Source organism: Musa acuminata, chromosome BXJ3-3 (genome assembly GCF_036884655.1).
Source record: "Musa acuminata AAA Group cultivar baxijiao chromosome BXJ3-3, Cavendish_Baxijiao_AAA, whole genome shotgun sequence".
In the NCBI taxonomy this organism is placed as follows: Eukaryota; Viridiplantae; Streptophyta; class Magnoliopsida; order Zingiberales; family Musaceae; genus Musa; species Musa acuminata.
The window spans coordinates 7,436,888-7,455,384 of NC_088351.1; the positions used below are offsets into that span (position 1 = coordinate 7,436,888).

Sequence of the window (18,497 nt, forward strand, 5' to 3'; positions counted from 1 at the left end):
TTATCATTCCTATGTAATTTTTCAAAAAATAATTTTAATAGTTTAAAATATTTTACTATATATAATATTAATTATTTAATATTTATTTATATATTTTTAATTAATTAAAGATGCAAAATGATCGACGCAAGGCAGGCTTTTATCGTGTCGGTTGCCGGTTCAACCAAACAGCATCTGTTGAAACTTGTGAAGACATCATGGACTCAAGTGCAGAATTACCCAAAACAAAGTATTAGATAAATCACAGATTCACTTGCAAAGAAGAAGAACACATTGTTCCACACCCAACCCTGTGGTTGGTTTGGAAGAAGCACTAATAGGAGCTGAAACAACTGCATTGTTTCTTAAGCTTACCTTTTTACCTGCTCAAGAAATTAATCTGGTCAATACAAGCAAATTTTGGCTGCTTTACACACAAAAACATGTATGACTAAACTTTTACGTGCATGGTGTGCTAATATTTCTCCAGTCGACAGCCTCAACAGGGAAGCCTATACATCAGTGTCTCAGACAACCAAAAACACTTCCATTATCAAACTAAAATATCTACTAGCAAATTAATCAGATGAAAATAAAGGGGAATAACAGGCCATGTGAGCTAGCTACTTCGCCTCGTGATCCAACTCTCTTGTTTTGTCATTTGATTCGCGAGCTTCTTGTTTAACAATGGTTCCATTGCAGCCAGTGACATCGTTTTTGTTGCAATTCCTGTCCATGGAACTGTGGCTCAGCGGTGCCATTCCATGGCTCATTATAGGTTTTCTTCGGTCGGGTGGTATAGCAGTGGAGAAGCCTTTCTGATTCGAGATTGCGGTGGCAAGAGCGATGGGCATGAGGCAGAGTCCTTTGTTTTGAAGGTACTGCATAGCAGTGGTAACATTAGTTTCCATGAGCTTTACGACTTCCTGCTCGAAGGCCAAGCTGTCCTCTGACTCGGATATATCAGAACCTCCCTGCCCTGCCGATGATGACAGAAGCAAACTGCCAGAAACCTGTAGAAATGAGAAATGATTGAAAATAATGCATAAACACTGACAATTCCTAGAACTTTGCTGAAAGCATGTGGAGCTGAGAGAATAAGAAGCAACAGATCCAAATGAGCTGCTTAAATTTATACCCTTCCCTACTCAGAGAAGAGTATCATATTGCAGTCAATTGCATCTCCTAATGGTGTTCCAGGAGCACTACTCTAGTTTAACACCACTCTCATATCATATATGCTGTATATTTGTAGTTGCTGCAAGAGACCAAGAAAATATGTTGACATTCACTTGGAAGCCTTTCAAGAACAAGAATTCCCAGTGTACCAGGTGCTAGATTGACTCTCATATTATTTATTCTACTTAAAACATAAAAAAAAGTCCAAACTACTCATATTTTGTCCTGATTTGGGGTGTGAGAGGCAATATGCATGTTTGAACTGGATACAAATAATTTTCAGAAACTTGACAGAGGTGTACCTGGGTTAAAAAAGCCATCATTTGGTCTATTATGGTCACTTTTTAGGTAAATAAGACAACTAACGGAACAACATGTCACCACAGACAGCTTTTATTAAATTAATGGCATAAAATGATCTTTTATATATTTAACCTATATGAAGACTGTACTGACCTCCACTGTATATGAATGGAAGAATCTACTAAAAATGCAGATACGAACTTACTGTACAAGAACCTCAAACTTAGATGAGACATCAAAGATAAATGTGTATATCACAGATTGCTCTAATGGCTGTTTGCAGGGAACCAACCACCACATCAACACATACACGCAGGCAACCTATCTGGTTTTACAACAGAAATCAGATCAAATTTTCCTTCCTAGCTGCTCAGGAAAAAAAAGATAAGTCAATGTTACTTATGCCTTTGATCTAAATGAAAAATGGCTAAAATCTTACTACTATAGCTTAGAAGATAATGAAGCATTAATTAGACCAAAGCAAAAGATATAATATATACCAAAAAATGAAAACCAGCAATGTTATGTCATGATGCTCAGACAAGAGAGTATTGAAAGAGAACCTCAGTTTGAGTATCTGTCAGCAGAGGAACAACTGCTCCAGTTGCACCGAGCCGGCTCATGCTGAGAACCTTCAATAATCATATTACGGAAAACAAAAAGTAAGAAAAAAAAAATTAGATTTTGGTAATTGTACATGGTGCCAAGTGTTGTAAATGTGCAAACCTTGACTTGCAATTGCAGAAATTTTACATAGTCAATGATTTCATCAAGCATTGATGCCTTATCTGTCTGCACAAAGAAGAATGCATGCTTCAGCCATAAGCACTTTTTTAGATAAGGGTAGAATAAAGAGCATTTGTTGACCCTACATAAATTTGAGTCCACAAAGGAGCATTTTTGCGTGATAAATGGAAATATATGAAGACAGCTTGTAATTTTATCACTACTGCAATTGATATCGCATGCTGGACTAGACAAAAACATACTGCTTGCCATAGCAAGAATATGATGAACAAAAGAAAATTGCACTAGGTACACAACTTGCCAAAGAAGAACCATGCCTTCTAAATGGAAAATCAGCAAAATTCTGAGTGTCTTATTGGGATCCATAAATATGTAATTTGACCAGTGATCAATCAGAAGCAGAAAAGACCCTCAAAAACTACTGGTATGGTAGCTTGCACATCAGTGGTATTGCAGGCAGTAGCATGATATTGTAACACTGGTTTCATAGAGTGAACAGGTATTACAGAGAATAAATTTATACAAGCTCCAATTGAACTACAACTTAAAATTATCATATGATTGAGCTTGATCCAATTCTCAAAGTCATTTGGCGCACTGATTTTAGATATTAACTAAGGTACAGTCCAACGTGCTTTTGTATTCTTAGACCCGAACATAGTCTAATTGGTAGACCTGCTGTATCTAGTCCTACATCAAAGTCTTATTATTGCAGTAAAGATATATGTGGCACCAAATAATTTTAACCAGACATTTCTCCCATTTTTAGTTGCAATAAAAAATGAATCAACGACACAAGTTAAAATTTTAAATGGAAGAAATGATAATCAACAGTACCTTATTGGAACTGGGGACAAGCTCTTGTAAATTCTTCATCCGTTCTGCAATTTTTTCTCTCCGTAGCTGCACCAAATAGTTGATACCCACAGATGAAAAAATTGTCCTAGGGAACCATATCATGCAACAAAAAATAAACTGACGAAAAAATATTCGAGACAAGAAGTAAACCATGAAAAAAACAAGGTAAAAAACAAAAGTAAATTTCATAGGCTGACCAAGTACTCCACAGTAAGACATGACAATATAACGCATACTCACTCGTTCTGCGATGCTATGAGGATCAGTGGCTTGGCCTCGTCGTGCTCTTGCACGTGGCTTGGCAGTTCCATTGCAACCACTGGCATTAGCTGAAACAGCTAGTGACGGCGTACTGGAAGTATTGTTTATCTGATGGCTAGCAGTATGCCTTTCAGATGATGGTGATAGCTGAATTGTGCAACAGACATAGGCATCAACAAAAAATAGCATGATATACTAATTATGTCGATGGACAAAAATTTGTAAAAAAGGATTGAGCAAATAACCTGCTGAGGAGTCTGTATTCCTGCCATTTTATTTACTGCCATCATACATGATCCTGAAGGAAAAGAGGGCGAATGCAACCCATTTTGCTCCTGCAGTTCTACATTGGCTTAATCAACTCATACAAAATGTTAAACAGAAGGAAACAAAAAGGCTCAAGTTCTGAACACCTTTTGTGGGAGCAAAGCACCAGCAATCAAATTCATATGTTGCCCCACAGAGAAAGAAGAAAAGTCACGTATTTCATTTTGATTCTGCAAAGTCATTCATCTGTAAGTAGGTCTTGATTATCCACAATCAGTTAAAAGAAAATCCAAGTACAACTAAAGAAAAAGGCTATACACCTTAGCATGCACGGATTCTGGAGGTAATCTGTCCACATGAAATTTCCCATTCTCAAGACTTAATTTTCCCAATACATAATCATTGTTTTCATTTCCTTGATAACCAAAAGCTGGTGAGTTTCCATGCCCCACAAAAGAAGAGACACTTGAGTATGATGAAGGCCATATTGTCGGAACTGAGTTAATTGAATGGGCATCTCCAAGAGATTGTGGAAAAGCAGATAGTTCACTACTGTTGCTCTCGATTGAACTGGATATGGCCAGTGTGCCACGTGGCAATGCTGATTCAAATGATGCAGATGTTTGGTTACTACCAGTGACCCCCAGTAACGGGAAAGTTCTAACTCGGGTCCCATTATTCATTGAGATTGAATTGGAGGTTTGATTATGTAAATTCTGGTGAGATAATCTTTCACCAGAATACAAATCTTTAAGAATTCCATAATTCACACTCCCATCTATGAACATGGAAGGAGTCCCATCATGCCCATGCACATTTAAATCTTCAGCAGCTGCATTGCCTATAATGTTACTTGAAGGCACCATGCAAACAGACGGGTTTTTTGCTTCTCCATATGGTTCTGTAGAATCAGCAAGTAAGCCATTTGTATGAGATACACTTGTGCCATTCCATGATGCCTTTGAAGAGGCATTTCTGTCTGACCATGCTGGAGATGACATGAAAGAATCAATCAAGTCATCCATTATGACTTCTTGGAGCAGAGACTATCGATATTCACTCTTTTCTCCAAGCTTCTGATAAAAGAATATTTCAACAATTACATCACAAAGAACCTGGCTTGAACAAAGCTATACTGATTTACGCACTTGAACCTTTTATTGTTTGAGAACTAGATTGCAGTTCTGAGTACTGAAATCTTGACTAGAAGTGGCTTTTCATGATCTAATGAAGAGTAACATACTGCAGCTGTTAATTTCCTGTTGTTACCGAAAAACACAGATAAATTTGTTCAGATCATAATAGAACCAGGAAGTCATAATAATTTCACAAAGGAAAATCAGCACTAATTGGTGATAGGTTTGGGACAATCACTATAAATATGATTCGATAGGCAGGACAAAATGATCATATGGGCCCATTTATTCAGCTCCAAAAGAAAATATAGGCCATTATAGCATACACTACTTAGCAAACTAATTACTAGCTACTACCCTACAAATTACTAGCATATTGCTGTATTTTTAACAGTTATGAGAAAATAAACTTGATGGCTTTTATAGTGTTCTTCTCTGTTGATTTAGAGAAAACAGATGTCAGATAAATGATGACTGCAGTTGGAAAGGATAATTAAGGCAAACACATGTAATGAAAATCTTCCTAGTAGTGCTCAGTGTTCAAGCTATAAAATGTCTTGAAAAAAATTAAGTAAAATTTGGTGTTAGACTCAACACTATGAAGCCCTCTACAGTATTATTTTCTGCTGTATAACTCTAACAGAGTAGAAAAGAAATAACCATTAAATTATTGGCACATTAGTCGGACAAGTTATTGGGCATCCAAAAGAGCTGAAGCTTCTGTGTTAAACTCAGTTCTACAAAGTGATAACTGTCGATTCAGCTAACTAGAGAACTTTCACCAAAGTAATCCACCATGTTTCACCTACTTCTGACTGCTTCCAACTTATTAGATCAAAACCAACCTTTTCTTCCTTTGAGAAAGCCTTTGCAGATAATTGATCTTTAGTATTGAGGCGAAGATGATCACTTCTTGCCTCATCCCTTTTCTCAATGCCACCATCGGCCATCAGTTTCTTGCAGTTTTCCATTTAAATACTTCCCACTTCATCTTACTGACTCATAATTACTGGAAGATGAGATGAATGACGTAGAAGGCCGACGTGCTGACCCCTTTATTCTCAGTTGAGCCACATGATACAAATTCGACTCTGCTGTTCTTATAGAAACTGTCATAAATACATGCTTTTCTTGTTTGGTCGACCTCGAATTACCTCAACAAATTCCGGAAATCAAGATTTCAACCATCTCCTCTTCCTAATCCCTAATCTAAAGAGTCAAAAAGGAAAAACCTTAGCAGAGAAATGTTTCGAAACCAATGATGACACTAACACCGAGTAACAAGCTGAATCAAACCAAACCAAAATCGAACGAGGACGATCAAAATTCCCACCAGTACATGCTTCAAGATCCAAATTTTGACGCACACACGGAAAAAAGGCAACAAAGGGCACAAATCCACAGCTAATCCCAAGTGAAAACGGAAAAGAAACACGAAACCGTAATCGAACTGCTCCAAGAATTGACCCAAAACGGAAACAGAGAGAAGGAGAAATCGAAGCAGCGCCGATCGGGCGACCACGTGATTCACCTGGGGAGGGAGAGAATTCGAGCAGCCCTAACGCCAGTTCGGCGGCGAGCGAGAGGAGTGGAGGTGGTTGGTGATCGAGAAGGCCAAAAAATTGCAAGGAAAAGTAAGTGAAAAAGCAAGCTTGGAAGCGTCAAGGAAGACAAGACAAAACAAGAGAAGAGAAGAGGAGGGCGCGTAAACGGGGTTAGGCTTAACGGAGGTGACGGTGTGAGTCTCACACACACGAGCAGCGAGAGTTATAGCCACATCTTTGATGCGGTCACCGCAAATAAGAATAAGAACGTACTCACGAGCAAGCACGAAGGAAAATTTAGTAATTAGCTTAGCGGGACAAGAGAGAAAGGAAGGGCGGTGAGCATACACATACTTCAGTCCTGCAGCCTCTTCGATCACTTCCAACGAAGAGTGGCCTATAAAACAAGCTCACCGTGTACGCGACTCACACCAAATTGACCCGTTCTCCTCTCTTAGTTTACGGCCCCGAAAAAGATTTCTTCGATCCACGTGGTGAAATTCCATTGGCAAGAGGAAGGTCGGGTTTCGATTCTCGGGTTCGATAGCGACCGTTTGAGAAAAGGCGATCCGCTTTAATAAAAGGAGGAACCTTGGTGTCAAATTACCGAACTAACCCTGTTTTGACGATCGTAGCCCCGCATAATAAGACTCAACTGCTTTAATTATGGGCAGGTTGGTAATTTGATCTTCCGGATTAGCCGGGACTGTTGCGTTGATCTCGGCGGATCTGCGGTGATGGACCGGGCCGTCCAGGTAAATAAGGTATGGGTAAGGGGCTTTTTATGTAACTTTACAGATAAGGATCGTTTCAGACCGTCGGATTTGGTCCACTGCGAGTGGCGATGAGATGATCGGGGTAATTCGGTAATTCTAACTAGTTTTGGGGGTGGGGGATTTTGGTTCTGAGCCCGGATAACACGGAGGGTCTTCCGGCCTTGCGTTGGGAACACGACAACTGTCTTCGAAATGACCAAAACACCCCTGAGATGGGGTCGGGTTAAACGGGGCGGGACCCGCGTTCGTCAGATTCTTGGCCAGACGACGACGCGTGGGAATCTGGATTTTGTTTAGAGTTTTCTTCGTGTGCCGCTGCGTGACACGCGTTGCATGATTAGGTTAAGGAACCCAGCTTATAGTTCAAGTGATGCCTGGTTTCGATGAGGCTTCGCTGTTGTCTTCTCATGTTTAGGTCAAAAAGGCCGGAGAAAAGAGAGAGAGAGAGAGAGCGAGAGAGACCTCACCTTGTCCTCGTGTCAACTACAGAAAGAATCTTCACTATGCATCATTAGATACAAAGATCACAACTTAAGAGCATGGTTATATTGATCTTATCAGACTAAAAAATATTAGGAAGTTAAAGAGAGAGAGAGAGAGAGAGACGCATTCCTCACTTTGTCATCTTGTCAACTACATGCTTTATCTACACTATTCATCATTAGAGACAAGATTACAGCTTAAGAACAAGGTTATATGGATCTTATCAGACTAAAACATGCAACGTTCTACGTTTCCTTCCAAATTCTGCACCTGTTAATTACTTGTCAATCTCTCTTCATTGTGTTTCATTATCATCTGCCACCCTAGTTAGTGATGTATTTTTAGGTTCGATTGGTAATGGGCTTTAGATCAGGCATCACTTTCTAACAGGTGGAGATGGTAGGTTGTAAAGCTTCTTCTGTTTGCTCACAGCGAGGCACAATCACACCTGTGAATTGATTCATTATTGAATCTTAACCCTACTTTGATTACTTCGTTGTTCTTTATCTGTTGCAGTTTAGATTATAAAGTGATTTTAGTTAGCTATATATTGAATTAGTGACTGTCTAATCTATCCATTGCCGGCTGTTCTGGTATCCGTATTGAGCCATATATGTTGTGGTGATATATATACTCAGCAGATCTGATACACCTGAGAAAGGACATCAGCAGATTTGATACAACTGTTCTGGTATCCTTACTGACTGCACTCATGGTGGTTCCCTGAAAGAGCTGATAGTTCTTGACTGAAAGAATAGTATAACATGGTCAAGACGACTCCTGTGTTAGTTTATGCTAAAGTATTATTATTATTATTATTATTATTATGAGTTTTGCTACTTGATCAATGATAATATATGCATTAGAGTTGATTTTTGATTGTTCAAGTTGAAGATAAATTTAAATCCAACCGGATTTCTTCTCGGGTCACTCTTAGAAAAATTTCAAGTTTATGTCGATGCTCAAGTTTGGGATAGTTCTTATAACTATCTTTTGATGCTTAAATCAGATACTCAAGTCAAGTAAGTCATACTAGTCAACTAACTTAGATTTTATTTGTATTGTATCCTAAGTATACGTGTGCAATCCCTTTTATAATGGGCGTCTTACGAGAAATGAGTCGACCAATAACCGAGTCACATGACAAGAGAGTCCTCCCTAGATAGATAATGAGAATGATAATATAAATCATTGACCAGTTAATCATATAAGATACCGACAAAAGAGCCACATCACTCTTCATACCATTATTTTTTTTCTTGTAAGTAATATCAATTGGATTACATTACAAACAGGAAGAAAGAATGACATTATCGATGAGCTAAATATCTAAAGAAGGAAAAAAATAGAAAAACTAGCTATAAAAATGTTAGATTTGTAAGGTAATTCGGTAATCAAATTAGGTTTATGTTCCAATTCAGTAACCTTAATAGTTAATCTGATTTGGATATATATATATATATATATATATATATATATTATCATTTCTAATATGAGTTAGGGTTAATAGCAGATCTATTTTTTTGGGATACCTCAATCCATTGAACTCAAAACCAAGTTTGAATACTATTTTATCATTGGATAATTTTCAAATACCTGTCATTAGTCAGATTTATATTTAAATATATAAAATTTATGAGTACTCGATGTCTACTCAAATGAATATTTTTGTCTTGTTTATTTGGTTCATAAAAAAAGAAATTAGAATAAGGGATATTAGGGTAGACAAGATCAGCTTGTGTTCTTGGTCTTGTTCAAAAGTCATAAGTTGACTTCAACTATGAACACTACAGATAACAAATAGCCGCAATTTGAGCAGAAAAAAGATTCATACATGTCAAAAAAAGAAAAGAAAAAGGAAAAAAAAGAAGAAAAAAGATGACCTGCCAGGCTATTTCTTTATGCATCAAGCTGGATTCCAGCAAGTTCTAGCTTTGTCTGGTGCTGAATACCAATTAGTCGAAAGAAAGTGCCTGCCACATTATCCATTCTGGCCGATGTTGTAATCATGCAATGAACCAAAGCAAGCGATGATCTTTCAAACAGTGTGGGTGCAGATGTAGAGATGTTGATGTCAATGTTGATGCCAGCACTGGTTGAAGTGGTTGGCTCTCTCCCACACCTCCTGCTTTTGTTTGATAGTGCAATTCCTAATGATATTTACATTCTTTGTTTTGTCATTTTATCAAACATTCATTGTGATGTGAGCTCTTAATTGGCAACATCTGTGTCAGTTTCTTCAACCTGAATCATGAAAATAATCTTTTGATTGAGAAAGAAATTTTATATTTTCTTATTTTTAAAATTTATATTGATAAAATCCTCCTCATGCACTCAATTGATCCTCCAAATGCATTAAGCCAAACAAGGCTTTTAATGAATTGGAAATTAAATTATTATCAATGAGCTATTCATCCTAGCTATCCATGAAAAGGAATCCAATTCACTTACTATGATTAGGCAATCTGATAGAAATAAGATTATTATTATTTTCATAATGTTCATCCAAATGATGTAAGATATGGATCCCACAATATTTTCTAATGGCTAGGATAAACAAAGTTGATGGTTTTGGTGGGGACAAGGAACATTTTTTCCATGTGGGTTGTGGGTACTATCACACACACTTCACTTTCATCAAATGTGAGATGTAAAGATGTGTACTACTCCGCACTCCCAATAAAACCTATTGGCCTTCATTGATAGGATATGCTATCTTCTTCTTCTTCTTCTGGCTTCTCTGTCTACTGTCCTCATGTGCTGTTGATTCCTTTGTTCATGCATCTCCTCTAATCATCCAACCTCAGCACCTGTGTTGGAAGAGAAACTGAATTCTCCATCCAAAAATTCTCATGTATCATATGCAAATCTTACTAAAGATATTCGCATGTTTTAAACAAAGAGAATAATCCCTTTTTTACCTCTCTATTTATACAATAGTACATAAATATATCATCTGCTTTTGTTAGGAAGACATGCTTTTAGAAAGACCAATGGAGAGATGATGCTCAAATTTGATCCGAGGAAGGCTTCATGAGACCTACCTCAAAAGAGAAAAGGTTAGAGAAATCTAAGTGAAAAGAAATATAGAACTGATAGGTTTGTGTATCCTTAGGAAAGGATTGAAAGAGTTAGTCATAATGCAAATTAATATTAAATATAATATCTTCTGTCAATAGATTAGTATTCTTAATATAGTTTTTTTATAAATCAAATTTACACTATTATGGGTTTCTTATACCATGTCATACTTATTTGAGTATTTTTTTTATGGATTTTTCTTTTATCTCATAATTTAAGTTAATGTTTATATAATTTCCTACATTAACACAGATCCCCACATAGGTTTAGTTTAAGATGAAATTGTGTTGATGGCAGTCTGATAAGGTTTTGTTGATTTGTAGGTATGTTTAGTTATTGTAGGGTTTCACATCTCTCTAAAAATGGGTTGCTTATAGCAGCACTCAAAATCAAATGCAAGATATTTTTACATTCATATGTGATTAAATTAAGAAGGATGTAATAAAAGTCAAAGCACAAATAAGAGAAGACAGAGAGGCTAACACTCACTTTGGACAGCCACTACTGCCATCTGCAGGCTTCATGAGCAGGGCAGTGATGATTTAGAACAGTCTTGTTCTTTGTTCTTTATCTTCTTATGTTGCACTTCAAAGTACATCTCATAGCTGTCCCTGTTGGTTCATCCAGCTTTGCTACTGCAGTAATCACTGTCAAGTTTCAATAGCAGCAGAGCAGAATCCACTAACCACTGCGATGACTTCAAATGTCTGAAGAAGCATCCTGCTGAAGTCAACTGCAAGTGTGACCAACAGTTCGTCGCAGCAGCTCTGCGATGGCAGAAATGGAGGATCACAGAGACGGCAGAAATGCAATTCTGCGCTGGAAGAGGGACCTCATAGTCATCTTGTCTTACAAGAGTCCCGCACACTTGTCTCACTAGATTCTCTTGCCGACGTCTCTTTGAAGTTATCCAAGATGTTGACCATTACCTGATCACTCGAGGAGATTATTAAACGCTCCCTTCTTTCCATTGAATGAAATCGAGCATGCTTATTAATGTCTCTTTTTACCTGCCTACCGACTTTGCTACTTTTTCTTTCATTATAGAATTATTGTTATTTTGAATTTTTTTCTTTCTAAAACTAATTATATATATATATATATATATATATATATATATATATATATACTTTTTAAGTTATATTTAAAATTATATTTATATTTTTTATATATATTTGGAGAAAGAGTAATGTATAGTTGTGAAATGTTTTGAGTGTTTGATAAAAATTATATTTAAAGTATGTATTGATTATGTATGTAATTTTATAAAAAAATTCCTATGGCTCAAATATATAACAAATAAAAATATAACCATATAAATTAATATTTTAAAAATAAAAAAATAAAATAAAAATATTTATGTGTAAATTTTTGAAAAAAATCTCTAACTTTGAGATTTTTCACACGAAATATCTATCGGTCATCGCCCTCCGTCATGCCTTCACCTTGTTGATTACCCCTCCTTCCTATGGCTCTTGTTTGCTCATTGTAGTCGAGTGCAACTCTCATCAATTGCTCACTTCCTTTCGTTGACTATGTTTTCACATGCGAGCTAACCCCAACAACCAACTCCCTCATTTTTTCCTAATCGCTTGTATCTCTTTGTATGAGTTGGACTACAATGTTAGTTGGCCCCCTTCTCTCCTCTCTTAGTGGCTTACACTAATTTGATAACATCAACCACCCTCTTCCCTCTGCCTTTACACGATGATAGTACCTCGTCAATAAAAGCTAATAAGCAAGCAAAAGTCGATGGGCAAACGAGACGATCAAGTGCAATCAAAGGCACGATTCGGACTGACGTTGTAATGAAAATTTTTCAAAGTTACAACTTCAAAAAGTCTTTTCATATAACTAAAATGTTTTACGAGAATTCTTTAAACTTAAATATTTTACGAGAAAAACTCAAAAATAAAGTTTTTTTTTTTATAAATTCACCCTAAATAAGTATTTATTATATAAATTAATATAAATTTAAAAAAACTAAAAATAAAAAAAATAAAATTTTACCTTATAGAAGACATAAATCATGTTGAAAATATTATAATTTTAGATAATCTCATATAATATTTTATAGATTAAAAAAAATAATATTCTATAAATACTGAAATATTAATATCATCATGAGGTAGCATGAGCATTTGAATATTTACAGAATTTAGACCAAAATAAATTAAAAAAAATTATAAAACAACAATCTTTATTTGAAATGCCTATTAAGCTATTGTGTTCCAATTGTGCCCTAAGTCGTATCTCAAGAAAAATCTTTTTTTTCCTCACCTATTAGAATTCACATGATTGGTTGGGGGGGGGGGGGGGGGGGGGGGGTGGGGCCGGCCATGGTGGACTCCACCTGCTTTCTTCAGTTGCACGTGAGTAAGATGACGTGGGTAGAAAAGAACCGTCGCCCTCTCTCCTCCGGTTCATTTCTTTATAGACGTCTCTCGCCTCTACGGTTATCTCCAGTGTTGGCCAAAAGTAAGTTCTTGTGATTTGGGTTCTTGTTGTGTGGGAGGAAGGAAGAGTTGTGTACGGATCGAGGATGTGCGGAGGGGCGATCATCTCCGACTTCATTCCGGCGGCGAGGTCGCGGCTGGTGACCGACGCCGACCTCCTGTGGCCGAATCCGAAGAAGGCCAAGTCGACGAAGAAGAAGGGCAGCCGTCGCCGGCTAGCGCAGGAGACGGAGGATGACTTCGAGGCTGACTTCCGGGAGTTCAACGACGAGTCAGGGGAGTCCGAGGAAGACGACGTTGTGGAGATCGTCGATGTCAAGCTCCCTGCTTTCGCTCCCAAAGGTTAACCCGATCGAGGACGGGTGTTCTTTTTTTCCCCTTTATTTTATGCCATGATGGAAAAATAGAACTTTTATCACATTTATGATGAAAAAAAAAAAATTAGTGCTATCTGTTGGTAAAAATTGGATTTTTCTTTACCTTCTTGTTCTTGCTGGGGCGTGATTTTAGATTGTACTGGTTTTCCTAAAAAAAAATTTATCTGGAAAATTAGGTGCTGTGCATTCAGCAATTTTTTCTGGAATGTACTTTATTTAGGGATAATCTTTCCAATAGTCTTTCTTGACATTAGAGCATGAAGAAAATTGGAAGTTTCACCCTCACCCTCTCTTTTATTTGGTGGCTCTTGAGATCTTGGACGTTCGTTTTATCTAATCTACTTCAGTGTTTTCGGATCAAGGCTGGTTTTATTCTGAGTTTCACTTATATGTAATTTTTCTTTTATACTTTGAATTTTCTTTTGTTTATGTTGTCTAGTGGTTCTTGTGTGAGTGTTCTCTTAATAGTATTAATTTTCTTTTTACTGATTTTGCATTAATCCAATCATTTTATTTTTCCTTCAACCATATTTGTGGTACCTTTTGCATTGTGTGCTGTTCCTTAGTAATATTTTGTAGATTTTGCTTGGGAATAACCTTCTTGTATAAGTATAGTGCATTAGAAAAGACAGTAGTATGGTAACATGAAAATTTTTGTTTGTTGTTCGCAGAATGTAACTGACAATTTTGTGGTGCTATGATGATCTCAAGATATCTTTCCTTTAACACGATGCACTAAATCACCCACTGTTAGAAATGATATGAGAGGTATCAAATAATAAGCAAGAAAAATCATCTATGTGATATTGGATCTGTGTTCTCTCATATTGATGATCAACGATCACAAAAAAAGGGTTTGCTGCTTGGTATGTCTGTCAAGTCTATCTTTTTCATGCATGATCTGTGTAGATTGAATGTCTGTTCAATAAATACTTGCATTTTGGAGCACAGATCCATGAACGAATGAGATTCTAAGCCACCTACAGAGTACACATGTGACTGTCTCCTATGTAGATCTATTTGCTATTTGGCTTGTATTAGATAAGCTGGAGACCTGTTGCTGTCAGTCTTTCAGTATGTATGTGTCTATGCAATTTTGGATGTTCTTTTCTTGCATAAGTTTGAAGTGTTGCTTATAAGGGAGTTGTAATACCCACCGACAGGCCTTCATGTTTTGATCAAGATGCTGCTCCTCTCTAAGGTTACCTTTTTCCAGAGTAAGGCACAGATAATTAAGTCTAAAGGTCGATTTTATGGTAGACATCTTACCAACATAATATTTCTAATCCTTCCATGATATATTTATAATTTATATAATGATTCATAGGTGAACCACTCTGATTGGATGAAAAAAAAACTTGGATGGTTGTAATTATGGACCAACAACAAAAATGAAGACTTGACATCCTCTGGTAGTCTGGTTAGTTGATGTTTATGCTTGAGGTATTGAAGTCATGATCCTTGGCGATTCTGTCAGCCATGAGTAGGACACCCTTGTGTAACATTCTATTGTTGCTATTCTTCTTCTTATCGGCTCTCTTCTACTGTACAATGGATAAATTTTGCAGTTATCCTTGCTCGTGATGTGTATCTTTTTATTGATTTTATGTACCTTTGATTATGAAGGATACCTGGGCCTTGAAAGGTCTTCATATGGAAATAGATCTATCTCTTTAAAATTTTCACTAATCCATGAATCTGTTTTTTCTTTGTTTGGTTGCAGATGGGCAAATTGCTTTAGGACCTGTAGAATTTGATGGACCTGCTGCCAGGTCTGCTAAAAGGAAGAGAAAGAACCAGTTTAGGGGAATCCGTCAGCGTCCTTGGGGAAAATGGGCAGCTGAAATTAGGGATCCTCGTAAGGGTGTACGTGTTTGGCTTGGTACATTCAACACTGCTGAAGAAGCTGCAAGAGCCTATGATGCAGAAGCTCGTAGAATCCGTGGCAAGAAAGCCAAGGTGAACTTCCCTGAGGAAGCACCCACCGGTCTTCAAAAGCGCCTCACGAAATTAACTGCACCAAAAGCACCAACATCGGACCGCCCACAAGAAAGTCTCAACTTCAACCAGTCTTTCGGTTGCCTGAACGATATTGATCATGATATCTACTCGACTTTTGATCTGTTTGAGGAAAAGGTGCCCATCAAACAACCTATGAGTCAGAACTCCACCGAGATAGAACCAGCTCCACCTACTGAGAGACCTGGGATGATGTACTCTGATCAGGGAAGCAACTCCTTTGTCTATTCTGAATTTGGTTGGGAACATGAGGTTAAAACTCCAGAGATCACGACAATTCTTGATCCAACCATAACCGAAGTTCAAAATTTTACATGTCTGGAAAATGGTGGTCCTCTGAAGAAATTGAAGAACAATGCCGGAGAGACGGTGCCGGCCGAGGAAAATGATGGTGTCAAATTCTCTGAAGATTTATCTACTTTTGAGTCACTCATGAAGTTTCTGCAGACACCTTATCTGGATGGTGGTTCAGATGATTCAATCGATACCTTCCTCAATTATGACATGACTCAGGATGAAAGTGGAGTGGACCTGTGGAGCTTTGATGACCTGCCACCGGTAGCTAGCAGCGTTTACTGAGCGACCTTAAATTAAGGCAAATGGTCTTCTGTAAATACGGTATATTAACAAGCATCCCTCTTAGGAATTCATCTATTTAGCATGCAAATTCTTTTCTTTGTGTACCATTTAAAGGAAGTGTGTTGTTGTTTTCCTCTTTGTTCCAGGAACCAGTGTCGATGGATGTTATGCTGAACCAGGGATTTCCTTTATCATGATTTAGTAAACCTTCTGAGTTATGCTACTATGTTTAGGTATTATCATCGGTAGTCTCTATTCTGTTGCCATGTGAAGTGTTCCTGTCTAGAGTCTGGGTTGTCTATGTCGGACATGTAATGGGTATGATGAAATCTATTGAAATACTGGTTTGGCTCTATGTTCACCTGTTGTTGCCATAGAAGATGCCCTGGACATAATGATTAATGTGCGATCCCTCTTGTGGGCTATTCACTGGGGTTGAGATTAATTTTTCAGATTCAAGTGTCATGGAGGAGGCTGCTGCAAAGCTGAATGTTGACTAGGAATCTGAGCTTTTAAAGAGTATTGATTTAGTTAAAGCTGATGCTAATACTTGATATTTCTCTCCTGTGTGGAGATGTTTATTCTGACTTATATTGTAGAATTCTTTGAATTTCATGATCATTCAATTATTTTGTTAGTTTTGCTGAATGAAACTACAGCAAACAACATTTTCTCAAGACAACTGGACTCAATGTCCACATGAATACCAGGGTCAATATATATAGCTAAATTTCATTCTTTTGCTATGATGAATAACTGTCCATAATCTAGGAGTAGATGATGATGACACCATAGTGCATTGGTGCTGCATTTCACATTGTGTTTCTTCATGAACTAATACATGTGAGAGTTTCCAGATTCTCAAGTTGATGGAGTGGGGACCTTCTGTGGTCTTATCTTATGAGGCAAGGAAGATAAGATAAAAATATGTTTTTGTCGCTTGTGGTCCAAGATTCATTTCACCTACAATTTTATGGGATCCACATGGAATTTATTATGGAGTGATGCAAGACCTTTCACGGTCCCAAGTTGATCCCCAACCTTATCTCATCCGGCAGTGATGCAGTACTTTATGCAGGCTCAACTGGGCATCAGACACACTCTTCAAGCATTTTCCTCTGCTGCTGTGTGTGATTTTTATGATGTATATTTTCCTTTCTTTTATTGCTTGATCTAATCGAGAGCAGTGCTTCCCTTTAGCTCTCTTGCTGCTTGTTTTTGTTCCAATCATGTGGTTGTCTGTCTTATGATAATATTGCTGGAAGACTGAAGCACTGATACAGCAGTCAAATCTGAAGCAGTAAAAGATCAATGAAAAATATTGAGTAAAATTTTCTGGAATCAGAGCCTAATTTTTGTTTCCTTTTCCAAAAGAAACGTATGTAAAATTGTCATAGCTCTACCAAAAGACTTGGGAGAATTACATAAATTCTTAAGGGAATTGATCCACCCATATAAAATTCATCTTTAAAACAATGAAAAATTGTGCAACAATAATGATAGCTATTTGATGACTGCAATAGTTTGGTGGAGTTTGGCGAGTCAGTTAGTATAATTGACTCAGTATCAATTTGCAGTTTAGTATGACCCTCTGTTACAGCAAACAACAACCCCTCTTCTAAAGCCTTGGCTTCACATTGCAATGGTGTTTAGTCCACCAGCCATTGTGGTCCTTGAGAAGAAACCCAGTTCATCCATCCTGAAAAGAAGAACCACCATCAGTGTTCTGCTATATGAGCTGAAGAAGTCTGCTATGCATCATACCTTCATATATAGGTTTCAATCTTATGAATAATAGAGTCATGCATCCAAGTGATACTGAAATGGTATGAAAGTTAAAAGATTATGATGTTTAATAAGGGCCATTTGAAAATTAGAAAAAGAAAATATTGAATCAGAATGACCAATATTATCAAGTTTTGACTAAGATCAATAATCTCTTTCTGAAGTTATTTAAATTAACTTCTAGAACACCTAAATTATTCTTATTCCAATAAGAAAAAGACTCTATGAGCTTTATAGAGATTAGAGTGGAAGGCAGTAAGTGGATCAATACTAGTATCAGCATTATTCCAAATAGAAGCAGCTAAATTATTAGTTTTTGTATAATGAGTCTCAAAATTTTGGAACCTAAAAAGTTTGCTCCAAAAGAAAAAGTATGACATATTAAATTAATTTTATACAAATGAGTTACCATAACAGTTAATCCATAACTGTGTATGTTGTATGTAGAACCAAAGAAACCCAAATAAATAATAAGATTACAATTTTCAATTAAAAATTTATCATATGCTCTTCTACTTCAAGCGATTAAATAACCCAAATAAATAAGATTTCATGAGGTGGACAACCAAACTTGTACTAGTCCTATCTATATGTTGAACCATTCCAATCTACAGATTTTAGAGAGAGAGAGAGAGAGAGAGAGAGTGAGGAATCTTGAAGAACCAAA

General features: G+C 37.0%; 2 protein-coding genes across 7 annotated transcripts; one reads left to right on the top strand and one right to left on the bottom strand.

Moving 5' to 3' along the window:
- Positions 1-337: 337 nt before the first annotated feature.
- Positions 338-6,467, bottom strand: LOC135582821 (transcription factor bHLH62-like). 5 transcript variants are annotated; one of them, XM_065143347.1, is made up of 11 exons: positions 6,262-6,467; positions 5,576-5,939; positions 4,749-4,853; positions 3,915-4,670; positions 3,741-3,824; positions 3,573-3,662; positions 3,307-3,474; positions 3,046-3,111; positions 2,188-2,253; positions 2,025-2,093; positions 338-992 (listed from the first exon to the last, which is right to left on the bottom strand). In XM_065143347.1, the coding sequence occupies exons 4-11, from the start codon at positions 4,617-4,619 to the stop codon at positions 603-605; spliced, it is 1,638 nt and encodes a 545-aa protein (XP_064999419.1). In that variant the 5' UTR covers positions 4,620-4,670; positions 4,749-4,853; positions 5,576-5,939; positions 6,262-6,467; the 3' UTR covers positions 338-602. The 5 variants fall into 5 exon arrangements, with proteins under 5 accessions (XP_064999419.1, XP_064999420.1, XP_064999417.1 ...); XM_065143348.1 differs by having other exon boundaries at positions 4,743-4,853; XM_065143345.1 differs by lacking the exon at positions 5,576-5,939.
- A 6,598-nt stretch (positions 6,468-13,065) lies between these two features.
- On the top strand, positions 13,066-16,400 carry LOC135633776 (ethylene-responsive transcription factor 1-like). 2 transcript variants are annotated; one of them, XM_065143674.1, is made up of 3 exons: positions 13,066-13,412; positions 15,171-16,084; positions 16,164-16,400. In XM_065143674.1, exons 1-2 carry the CDS (start codon positions 13,157-13,159, stop codon positions 16,043-16,045), a joined length of 1,131 nt encoding a protein of 376 aa, XP_064999746.1. In that variant the 5' UTR covers positions 13,066-13,156; the 3' UTR covers positions 16,046-16,084; positions 16,164-16,400. The 2 variants fall into 2 exon arrangements, with proteins under 2 accessions (XP_064999746.1, XP_064999745.1); XM_065143673.1 differs by having other exon boundaries at positions 16,192-16,400.
- Positions 16,401-18,497: the final 2,097 nt, after the last annotated feature.

Excerpts from the sequence above, each read along its gene's own strand:
- LOC135582821 (XM_065143349.1), bottom strand. The coding sequence starts at position 4,619 with ATGGATGACTTGATTGATTCTTTCATGTCATCTCCAGCATGGTCAGAC. Across the intron at positions 3,825-3,914 it reads CAGAATCCGTGCATGCTAAG|AATCAAAATGAAATACGTGA; the intron begins GTGTATAGCCTT and ends ATGACTTTGCAG. Across the intron at positions 993-2,024 it reads TGACAGATACTCAAACTGAG|GTTTCTGGCAGTTTGCTTCT; the intron begins GTTCTCTTTCAA and ends TCATTTCTACAG.
- LOC135633776 (XM_065143674.1), top strand. The coding sequence starts at position 13,157 with ATGTGCGGAGGGGCGATCATCTCCGACTTCATTCCGGCGGCGAGGTCG. Across the intron at positions 13,413-15,170 it reads CCCTGCTTTCGCTCCCAAAG|ATGGGCAAATTGCTTTAGGA; the intron begins GTTAACCCGATC and ends GTTTGGTTGCAG.